Source organism: Netta rufina (genome assembly GCF_964035555.1).
Source record: "Netta rufina genome assembly, chromosome: 6".
Taxonomy (NCBI): Eukaryota; Metazoa; Chordata; class Aves; order Anseriformes; family Anatidae; genus Netta; species Netta rufina.
Genome location: NC_140129.1, coordinates 5,295,542 through 5,307,421, shown reverse-complemented (window position 1 = coordinate 5,307,421; position 11,880 = coordinate 5,295,542). Strand labels below are relative to the sequence as shown.

The 11,880-nt window shown below is 36.2% G+C and overlaps 1 protein-coding gene across 1 annotated transcript in view; it reads right to left on the bottom strand.

The window, feature by feature from the left end:
- Nucleotides 1-1,360: 1,360 nt before the first annotated feature.
- The window catches only part of COL5A2 (collagen type V alpha 2 chain), a gene marked incomplete at its 5' end in the record, with an annotated part of 41,304 nt that continues 30,784 nt past the window's right edge, over nt 1,361-11,880 (bottom strand). Inside the window, 11 exons of the mRNA XM_084289397.1 lie at nt 1,361-2,510; nt 3,408-3,632; nt 4,188-4,375; nt 5,048-5,339; nt 6,878-6,985; nt 7,656-7,709; nt 8,681-8,788; nt 10,126-10,179; nt 10,292-10,399; nt 10,726-10,779; nt 10,931-11,038. Of these exons, the coding sequence (XP_084145523.1) occupies nt 2,364-2,510; nt 3,408-3,632; nt 4,188-4,375; nt 5,048-5,339; nt 6,878-6,985; nt 7,656-7,709; nt 8,681-8,788; nt 10,126-10,179; nt 10,292-10,399; nt 10,726-10,779; nt 10,931-11,038 (1,446 nt within the window). The 3' untranslated portion in view covers nt 1,361-2,363. The remainder of the gene's footprint in view (nt 2,511-3,407; nt 3,633-4,187; nt 4,376-5,047; nt 5,340-6,877; nt 6,986-7,655; nt 7,710-8,680; nt 8,789-10,125; nt 10,180-10,291; nt 10,400-10,725; nt 10,780-10,930; nt 11,039-11,880) is intronic.

Sequence of the window (11,880 nt, the reverse complement as noted above, 5' to 3'; positions counted from 1 at the left end):
GGATTATGATATTCTGATGATGAAAATCACAAATTAAGAAACAACAACAACAAAACTTTCAAACGTGCTTTTATCTCCACATGTTCTTTACTTTGTGCTTCTGGATAAATGTCCCTTGGAGACACGATCACCGCCATCAGATACCTACCTTTCCGCAAGCATGTTGCAGTGAGCCACCATACCTCAGATCATTCCCTGTAGTTAATATTATCTAAACATTTCTTAAGCCTACAATATGATATGCCAACTCCTGAGCCACATATTAACAGAAATCATTTCATAATAAAAAAGAAGTGCTCGTGTTCCAGCGTGCGTAATAAAACAACAGCTAATGACAGCATGAGTCTGATGACTCCCAGCTCCTGTGGATGTGCCTACGGACAATATGGGAACTTCCAAAGCTCCTGCCCTTTCAGGAGGAAACAAACATAAATTCTTGCCTGCCTTAATAAAGTGCAACTTTATGGCTTGTCCAGAAACTGTATTCTGTCAGAGATAACTTACACTGACACTTGGAATCGGATAAATCACATTTTGCTCAGTCTCAAAAAATACTAATCTCTGGAGTCTCAGACAACACAAGTTTGTCAGCCTTAATAGTATTTCTCGTGACTACTTCATACAAATCAATGCCTACCTTGTGAAAACTGTCACAAAGTATTATTCAGGATACTTTCATAATCTTAGGTGTAAAATACTTCAGGTGAACACATTGCAAAGGAGTTCGTCAAACAGCAACACAACAAAAGTTAAATACTTCTGTTTTTACTTTGGAAACAAACTGATACGGACACACTGGAAGGAATTCTACAAAAAGAAAACCACTTCCATAGCGAGAAGCATGTATTTAATTAAATGCTTTGCAAAGATACATGAATAAAGCTATGTGCATGACTTTCTTTAGGGATGGCCCCAGCTGTTTATTTTTATTTTTTTAAAGAAACAAACAAAAAACTTGGAGAGCACAGATGCAGTAAAGAAATAATAATAATTAAAAAAAAAAAAAAAAAAAAACTACGTAAGTTTGTACCCACATACTTTACAAAATAAAGCATGCTGGTGGTACAAATCATTTTATATACTGCATGACCAACAAATAAATGCACTGCAACATTGTTCTCTCAAACACCGTAAGCCTAACAGCTAAACTCTGAAAATGACATTGACAGTCAGCATCTTTATTTCATCGGCCTTCTACAGAGTCATTTAGCACCATCACTTTTTGTTTGTTTGTTTTTGCCCTGCCTATCTCCTTTCTCGAAATAATAACAGAAGCATAGCACCTTTTAATATCTAAAATAAAAATAGGAATATTAAATGCATCCCAACTTCCAGAGATGAGGTAGCTCATGCTAAGAAATGATGGAATTTTCTTGCCTTGACAGCTCAAGACCAGTAAGACCAAATTACTGGTGATGCATGTCTGGATGTCAGCTAAAATCAATGAATTTCTAAATTTTCTTTCTCTTTATTAGCAATTGGTCTGATATACATGTGAATGATTTGCAACATACATAAATTGGCACCATATATAAGACACTGGTATAATTTGATATGTAATGGCTTATTAGATGGGCAAGTATTGGAAAATCGACAAGTATTGGGTTTAAAATGTATTTTGAAGCTTAATAATAATTTAATGGAATTACACAGATACATCATGAGAAGTAAAGTCAGGCCTTACAATTTAAGATATGGGACACCTCTACTGAAATCTTGTATTTACCCCAGTAGTATTTTTGCTTCATAAATTAATCATGGATGTGGAATACTTTTATGAGCAGACTATTATATAGGAAAGTGCAGGAAAGACAATGCCAGATTCAGATGATTTTGTCTGAGAGATTTTCTTCTACAAGAGACAGATATCTGTGAATGGCTAACACACTGGCAACCACAGGAAGATAAACTGGGGTAGAGAGAGTAGATACGATTGAAATATTGCCAACAGTTCACAAAAGTGCTCTACTTTTCTGTTATTCAGTATGCATCCAAGCAAAAGAAATTATTAGAGCTTTACATAGTCCCCCATTAAAACTATCTATTTTGAATACCTGTAAATTCTGAAATTACCTGAAACAAAAGCAAGGACAAATATTCATGTCATTTTTAAAAGGTGGTCATCGGTTCTCTTAAAATTGTACTGTTGTACTAAAAAGTCGGTTTCAATCATTTAAAACAGAACGTTTATAAGTAAAATAAATATTCAAAAGGAGGCCGGGCATTTAAAAAGAACTGTATATACAATGCTGATCCAATATCAGCCATTACTTCAAGAGTCTCAGGATTAACTTCAATCAGTCTAAGTTCATGTGTTTAATTGCTGCTGTGGCTGGGTAGTGTGTTAATCTCCCCCCTTCCTCTTACACAAAACAAACTGGCCCAATTTCAATTCCGAATTCCTGGTCAGTGCTGCCAACATCCACTGGTGCAATATCTATGATAGGTAAGCGTGCCACATTTTGTGTTCTGTACTCAAAGACAGTCTTGCCCACGTTCCCATTACGTTTCTGAAAAAAAGGGGGGAAGGGAGGAGAGAGAGAAGAAATCAGTCCACATCTCATCTGAGAAACAGCCTGAATTCCAACTGGTGAGTCAATTGTCTGAGATATTTCAGAATTATCTCACTGCATCTCTGCTGAGTAATGCATCCCCTACAACACTGCACCTTGGTTATTTTAAAATGCGTATGTCTTTCTTTTATGGTGATGAACAGATCCTTCCAACTGACAGCAGGATTCCTCCCTCAAGCTGGATTGATTGATCTTTTTGATATTAAATTTTTCTTTTTGTGACCTGCACCCACATTCTTGAAGTACATTCCTTTAAAGTACAGAGAGTAGTCTGATATATATAAAGGGCAAAACAAATTTTAGGCGTATTTTGCTGCATATCTTGGACTAGGCTGAGAATGCTATTGAACTTGACAAAATTTACACAACTTCTACTTTCTGTTTTTTAAGGCCACTAAAATTTTCGGGAATATTTTCCTTTCCTATTCAGTCAGCCACAATGGATTTCCTCCAGGCTATTGCTGCAATAATCCTACCCAATTGGTAGACAGATGCTTGAGATTAACTGACTTCTTTGTGTGATTTAACACAGAAGTAAACAAATATTGGGAAATGCAAACTCTGAAGATATCTATTTCCATATGCTCACTAATAATTACTAAGTTATAAATATCCTCTAAATAATGAAGACTTCTATTATATAAAATAGGAATTATTAAAATATCTATGCAATCACTTAGTTCTATAATTCATGGTGAAATTCTGCAGCATTGTAATTACCCTATTCTATGGATTTACTTTTATTCCAAATTAAGGAAGAACTGCCATTACTGCCAATGTTAGAAGCCAAAAGTCCTTTTACCCCATACCAAGTGACAAAAAGACAGAACTTACTGAACAGCTGTCATGAAGCACAGTGTATCTGAATCGGCTGTTTCCCTCTGCTTTGATCTCCAGGTCATTGGCCCCTTTCAGAATTACTGCCTTTTTCAGGTTCTTTGTCTGTTCATCCATGTACCCAACACTGTTCTTACAAAGGTAAGTGATATTCTGGGATGCTTCCTTTGATAGGAGGCGCAGGAATGTCATTTGAGTGACAGCTGTATCCCCATACACAAACTGTGAAGATATGAAATAGATCACCATTTATTACATGAAAATTGATTAAGATCTTGTAAATTTTATAAACATTTCTGAAACACTATGGCACACGACAACTTTATTTTCTTTAAAAACAGAATAGGTGACAGAATTAATAAAGTAAAACTTGTAACTTTAGCAGCATGGAGCTTTCTGAAAGAAAATATAGAATTCAATTAAACAATTACAGCAGTGATTTCAATCGTATATTAGGGTAAATATACACCCTAAATACAAAGATACTGAGTTACTAAAATAGGTTGTTAAAAAAGCTGGAATTTTTAAGGTCAAGAGAAATAAACATCTACCAGAAGTGGTTTATTTATAGCCAATCCTGCCTCAGAAGTTCTTTCATTGCATCTCCCAGCTCCCTTTCCTATAATTTCTGTATGATTACAACTGTATATAACCCAGTCTAATCAAGAGTTAAAATGCTCTGTTTCAGAATCTGATCAGTAGAGCAGATAAAATTCTAAACCAGAAGGAATCAATGTTCACAGTAGTTAATTCTTGAAATAAAATATATTTATTTACCTGTGATCCCCTGTTCATATCAAGGCCGTACCAAACGGGCTTCAAGTCAGATGATCTGCTGGTCCACCATGTTTTACGTGGGATAGTGGAAGGATTTGCAGAAATGCAGGTCTCTCCAGTTTCCATGTTGCAGTATACTTTTATAGCATCTTCAACACATCCCTGGTTAGGATCAATCCAATATTCACCTACAAAGAATAATAAATGAAATATAAAATTCTGTTATATTACTAAGATTCTTGAAATAACAGGGGAGTTATAAGAAAAAGTATGTCTTGACAGTACAAAAAAAAAAAAAAAACAAACAAAAAAAAGCATGAATATCTTTCATGTGACAATCCAATGTGTGTTTTGATTTATCACTAGTAACCCATGTTAATTAGGGAGATTCCTAATTTGCATGTAAGAATATTGCCACCTATGAATTGTTAATATGGAACAGCAGCAGAGAATTCTGGATGGAAAGCATTCATAGGACATCAAGTCACAGGTAACATTTTGAGCTAATAACAATTAAGCCAATATTCACAACTGGTGTACCAACTTGCATCTATCATCACATAAGTGGTACTCCATTGTGCTAACGCTTTCAGAATTAGTAGTAAGTGTAAATATCAAATATTTCAGATGTAAAAGATACATCTGAATATATATATTGAATAAATGAATATGCAGCAAAACATAATACATACTTCATAGGGAAGAAGAAATAATTTTTATGAGAAGTTTTTGAGTACTTAGTGTTAATGTTGATTTAGACCATCAAAACCTGTACTACGCTTTTTTGCAGTGACCGAGTATATATGGGAAATAAGACAGAATCATATGGCTCATACAGAAGGTGGTGTGTTTATACGCACCACTCTTCTTGGATGGGTGGCACAGCTTCAGGTCATCACAAGTCCGTGCTGGGTGTTTCTTTGAACCATCCGGGCTGCGCATAGTCTCAATCTGGCTGCTCAGTGACTTCAGTGTGGCATGGACTCCTGGGTCTGTTTTATTGTGGTCATCTGGAGCTGCTTCATCTTCAGTAAACTCTGGGAGTGGATCTGCCATAGCATCATCATAGTGTCCCATAATGTCACCAATGGCAGCAGTGAGGTGGCCTGGAGGGCCTGGAGGACCAGGAGGGCCAGGATCACCTGGTGGACCCTAAGATAAAACAAACAAAAAAAGGCAATAGAGGCACAGCAGAGTGAATACTAGGCAAAATGATATAGAAACTAGTGACTAAACAAGCAAAACTTTAAGGCCAATCACCTTGATGTGCAGGGAAAATTCAGATATAGGTAAGCAGTCTACATTTCCAGGATCAGAGGTAAGAGATTAGAACTGCACATGAGGTATCACACTCCGAGAAGAGATTAGAACTGCACTCTGCTTCATATCCTCACTGACTGTTTTAATACCTTGCTCAATTTTTTCTTACTCTAGCTTGCAGACAACAGCTGGAAAAAGTCATCAAGGAACAGCTTCTTGATTCCATTTTTTTAAGCCATCTGTCCCTCCTGGTTCTCAAACTCCAGCCTAATTGCTTTATTTCATAGAATCCCAAACAGCTGCAAGTAATTTTGAGAGCAATCTAAAATTCTTGCCTCCCCTGAATCACCTCAGGCACACTTGCAATTGGTAAACCTGGAGGGAAAATTTGGCACCATCTATACGTTTTTCTTTCATAGTGCTGGGCTTTCTGGCCCCAGGTCACCAAAGATATGAAACAGAATTCACATCATCCCGACTTGGCACAGCAGGTATTTTCCTGAATAAGATATCCCTGAGGCAGGTTTTGAGGTCCTTCTGTTAACGTGGACTGTGCTATGTGGGGAGGTAACTGAGCCTTGAGACAGAAAACATCTGTCAATAAGCATTATATGTCCACCTGCAGGCTCTGTGAGCTCTCTGGCAGTGGAAAGTCTGCAATATACCTTCACTGTAAGTTTGATGGTGCATCTCTGGTGCGTCAGAGGGTATATCAAAATGTAGCATTTCCCTTGAGATTAATTAGTGCTCCGAAAGTAGTGCATACACCCAAACTAATACACTCTACGTCTGGCAAATGGAATGCTTAACATTTATTTCTTATTGTTTCCAATTAATAGTGGCATGCAAGTAACCATGAAAAGCAAAACTGAAAATATTGGTATGTACTATTTCTTGTATTGCCTCATTACACAAAAAGAAATATTTGGATACATGTATAAACTTTACCACAGACTATTCATTCAATATTGATTCCTCAGCAGAAATGGAAATTCTGGTAACTGGCAGAAATTCAAATGAAATAGTGTAAACACTTGCACAATAAAGACAGGAAACACCATAAATATTTGTCTTACAAGACAGGAAAACAGCTGAAAGTGCCTCCTCTGTCTTGCTCTTTGTTTTAGGCATCTTTTTATCTATGCTCCCAAAATAAGCAACGTCATTCTTTAACTCTTCACATGCTCATCCACATCACCCTGTCCTCAGACCACTCTAATTTTCTAACTACCCTCCTCGGAATGATATTACATAGTTTTATGATTTATGATTCCTATACATAGTTACCCCAAATAGTTGTTGGAGAAACTGTATCTAGTATCATGATTTATCTTGAGCTCATGGACATTTGAGAATGTGCTGCAATGGATTGCAAAAAAAATCTCATTATGTGAAGGTAACCTCTTCCCTCCATATTCCTATCAGCTTACCTCAGGTCCAGCTTCTCCTACACTTCCTCTAACACCAGGAGGCCCAACTGGCCCAAGTGGCCCAGGACTTCCATCTTTGCCTGAAGGACCGACTGGACCTGGAGGACCCTAGATAAAATAAGAGAAGGAAGGAATCTGTTTTAGCATTTAACAACATTTTTACAAGCAATACCTCTTCAGGAAGCAATACAGTCATTTATGTCTATTAACAAACTTTAAAAATTGCACTTTTTCTTCTCCTCTAAAATGAAGAAATCAGTTTCAATGCTGTTCTTCTAACGTTAATCACCTCAGACAATATATCCACTGGATCCATAGTATTTCTTTTCCTAAAACATTTAAGTGAGTTAAATTCCAAGTGCTACACTTTGGAGTAGCTTCTGTATGCCCACATGCATACAGACCCAGAGACATTTTGTCACTTGGGAACATACAAGGATTCATATTTCACCTTTAATTTTGGGTCAGTGATACCCAGAGGGTGTGAGAAAGGCAGAATACCAATAAGCAGAACTGCCACATATGTGGCTTTGAATCAGGTGTAGCACAAGTGTCTGTATGAGCAGACTGTAGCCCTATAGTTATTCTGAACATTTATCTAGCTATAAACTTAATGCCTTGTTATATTAAGCAAGACAATGCCTTTCAGCAAAAGATATGGTAATCAACATGATATTGAAATCAATAAAAGCCAGTAAACTAAAAATGAAACCCAAACAGAAATCTGTTCTTAGGAAAAACAAGCAAGAAAAATTCCAGGCTGAAATCTTATACTCACCCGAGGACCAAATGGGCCTGGAATGCCAGGACTGCCCTGTTCACCAATAGGGCCCTAAACAGAAGAAACTATCATTACTGTTGTGATATTTACAGTATATTCCTTTAGTCTGAAAGAAATAGGGAGTGATATACAACATTATGTACAAATAAGGTTATAATATACAGGAACAAGGGGTAATACCTTTCCTCTTCTGATCAGTTTTCATCTTTTTTTTTCTCTTTTGTCACAAAGACACGGTAACTACAGCAGTCATGACTGAGATATATAGAATGATGCTTAAGTATATATAAAGTTGTTTCCCCAGAAGACAGGTGCTTCACAATACATAGAATCAGATTGGCTTACAAAAGAGTAACTGACTGCTATTATGAAGTGGAAAGATGCTTTGGGTTTTGTTTTGTTTAACTCTTTGCCTACATATTGAAACTTTCAGCTCTTGAACATGATCAGTGAAGAACTGTCAAAAAAAATAAGTTTTTGATAGTATTTCCAACCAATTGCCACTGAAAACATGAAGTTCTTATAAATATTAAAGAGACAGTCACAGTCCTCAGGAGACTTTGCATTTGATTTCTTGACTGTAGAGCGTTCAAATACACTGACAAAAACTATTCCACACTCTAATGTGATGATCTGAAACTATCAACTTTTTTTTTTTTTTTTTTTTTTTTAACATCTTGTGCTGACATCTTGTGCTGTCAGTGATTGGCCACTTTCAGGGATGATGCAAATGGAACAAGAAGAGGAGAATGCAGATCTTGCAAAGCATAGGTTTACTTCACCATGAAGCAGAATTGTAATATTGCATTAAAAATGTAATGTAGACAGACAGGCCACTCACAAACACCTACTGGGGGAAAACAAAACAAAACAAAAAAAAAAAAAAAAAAGGAGCTCTTGTGTACTTGCTTTTTCATTTGTTTTGATGGTTTTTGTTTGTTTGTTTGTTGGATTTAATATGTGTCTAATACATGGTTTAACTACCAAGGAAATAAAATTAGAGTATAAGCAAAACAACTTACAGGAGGACCAGGAAGGCCTTGAAGCCCAGTGAAACCCCTGTGTCCTTTCTGGCCCCTGTCACCCCGATCTCCGTTGTCACCTTTGTCACCACGAGGCCCTTGGGGACCCTGTAAGAATCAGTAATGAAATGTAAAATTCTTAACTGGAAAAAAAATAAATAAATCAAAAAAATCATTTTCCTTTAGACACTGTATTCAGTCCTATTTCACTTCTAAAGCTAAGAGGAAGGTGATGCTGAGGCAGCTCTAGGAATCTTAATTTTTATGAAAGAATACAGAAATAATTACATAAAACTGTTATACTTAATTTCAAGTGTGGTAAACTTAGTCTGTTTAGTTTCATTATAGAGTAAAAAAGAAAGCAAAACAAAACAAAAAACTGTAATAATGATGCTAAACAAACTACGTAATGAAATTGTGAAGTATCTTTGCCTTACTGGATATGGTAAATGATTTTCATGGACAAGATCAAACTATTAAGGATCTTTCACAGTCTTGTAACAATAAAACCTGTTTTGAGTATGAAAACCTCCATGTTGTATACTATGCTTCTCACAGCTCTTTTTGCCTTCATTATGAGTAAAGTACAACTGAAGTTACATTCTCTAACTGCAGATAACAGTGTTCAGGCTCCCCAATACAAATAGCTTGGTTCTACTGCTGTCTTAATTTCATTCTTGGTATTTTAGATAGGTTGAAGTTTTTCAAACTAATTCAAGAATCATTGGAAAAAAATGGCTTCTACTTTCAATTCTATACTTGTTATCCTTAATTTCATTCTAAATTTTCAAAGCCAAATTCCAAATAGTTTATCAGTGGCATCAGTGTCATTAACTACTCAATAAACTTTCCTTTCTCTCATATGACTTCTGCTTAGGGACTGGACAGCTTTCTTTTGAATTTCCCAAGTTTGCAATTCATTTTTTGTTCCAAGCTTGGACAGTAAAAAAGTTATGTAACACAAATAGATTTTTTTTTTGTTTGTCTTTCTATTTGGATTGATATCAGAATCTCATAAGCTGAATAAGGCAGTTTCATAGGAACAGGTGATTTTTTTTTTTTTTTTTAATCTTTAATATTTCTGCCATTTTGATCCTAAAATCTGTCTTTTTGTTCAGCATTCATTGCTTTACCCTTCATTTGAATTAGAATTTAGTAATTTACTAACTCAGGTCTCCCATCCTCTGGGCAGTATCACACTCCAAATAGAGACTTCCACAGCACTTGTTATTTCTCTGCAAAGTATTTTAAAGAAAGAGTAAAAACACTGGTGCACTTAAACAGATCTGTGCACCCTTACAGTTCAGAAGACTACCTGTATTCATCTGCAGTCAGAACATTAAAAGTTGAAACCTTGTTCAGCATTGTCATTTGGGTTCTGTTTCTCACACACATTCCTGTAAAAAGTAGCTCAGATAAAATCACAGTGATCATGGAGAACTTACAGGCAAACCTCTTTTTCCTGCACGACCAGGTGGACCCATCGGACCTCGAGAACCCTACAAAGATTGCATAGAGATGACACGTGAGGCAATGCACAAAAGTAGACAAAATATTAAAAACAAAGCTAACAAAACAAAACCAGCCAAACAAACAAAAGGCATCACTTACAGTTTCACCTCTTTGACCTGCATCTCCTGGAGGGCCAACAGGACCTGGAGTTCCTGGGCCCCCTGGAGAACCTGGTAAGCCTGCAGGGCCAGGTTCACCACGATCACCCTGCAAAACATAATTTCAATATTAATTATCTGAAGAGGACTTGACTAGATCAAAGCAATAAGTCTTTAGCATTCCTAATCTATTTTCTCACAGTTGCAATCTACAAAGGTAATCATTCTGTAAGAACTCAAGTCTGACTTTCTGGAGGCAGGTGTTCTTATAAAGGTTTCCTCAACTTTGAGAGATATTTATTATTCAAAGCTATAATATACTTTTAAAACAACTTCTCCATGGCAGTTAACTGAATGAAGAAAACAAATCCACTATAAATCGACAATAAAAATGGAGATTTACATAATTGACTTAATAAAACAATTTATTCTTACACGTTCTCCAACAGCTCCATCTCGTCCAGGAGTACCATCATTACCAGCAGGTCCCTAGAGTTGCAAAACAGATACAGGACTATCAATTAGCTTTATAATCTTACATTTCCACAAGAACTAGAAAGCTGTTCTCCATCCTTAGCTTCAAGTATAGGAGAATAACTAGACTACTTATTTTTGTATATTACTAGACTCAAACACTTACTTCTGGGCCAGCTTCACCGACGGGACCAGTGGCACCTGACTGGCCTATAGGTCCTGGGGGACCTTTATCACCTGGTGGCCCAGTGGGACCTTGTTTTCCTGGTGTACCCTAAATAGATGAGAAATGTGACATCAAAATTTTAATCACTAAATGAAGGAAGCACCAGAAAAAAAGGCTGACTATAAAACACTATTCATGAATCTGAAGTACCATCAACATTCACAGTTTCCTAAAACTGAGAATTAAGTAATGTGTTCTTCTTATTTATTGGAATATTTATTTAATATAACGTGTATTTTTAAGCAATTGAATTGTGTTAGTCACTTTTGAATAGGCTTGTATTGTCAAGAAGCTTCACAAGAAGTTTATCTAGCAGCAACTCTCTAAGTGCACACTCCCCTTGACATGTCAATATATCTGATGGCCTTATCAAAGACAAGGTCTTCCCAACTCTGCAAAAATGTAATGCAGTTTGAAATAGGCAACTTTTTCTTTTTTTTTTTTTTTTCCTTTGTCTGTCTCACCAACAACATATTTTGTTAGCCTGCAATAATTTCTGGCTGTAAATTGACTTTATGGATCAAGTGGTAGTGACAGGTCCTCCATATCATCATTTTATTAATACTCTACTTAATGACTTGATCTTCTGGATCATTATGCTTTCCAATAAGTATCTATAAACCCCAGAAGCAAGTAAAGAGAGCACAAATGGCAATTTAGAATATTGTAGTTCAAAATTTATGAAATAGCAGTTACAGGGTATTTACTCACATTCAAGTGACCTTTGGGCACCTAATTGAACAGTCTGGAGTGTTTTTTTTTTTTTTTTCCAAAGATCTACTTTCAAGTCAGATAGGAATATTTTAGCCAGAAGTCTTAACATATTACCCACTTATGCTTAATTTAGGATCAGATCATCCAATAATGGCAGAAACAAAATGTCCAACCTC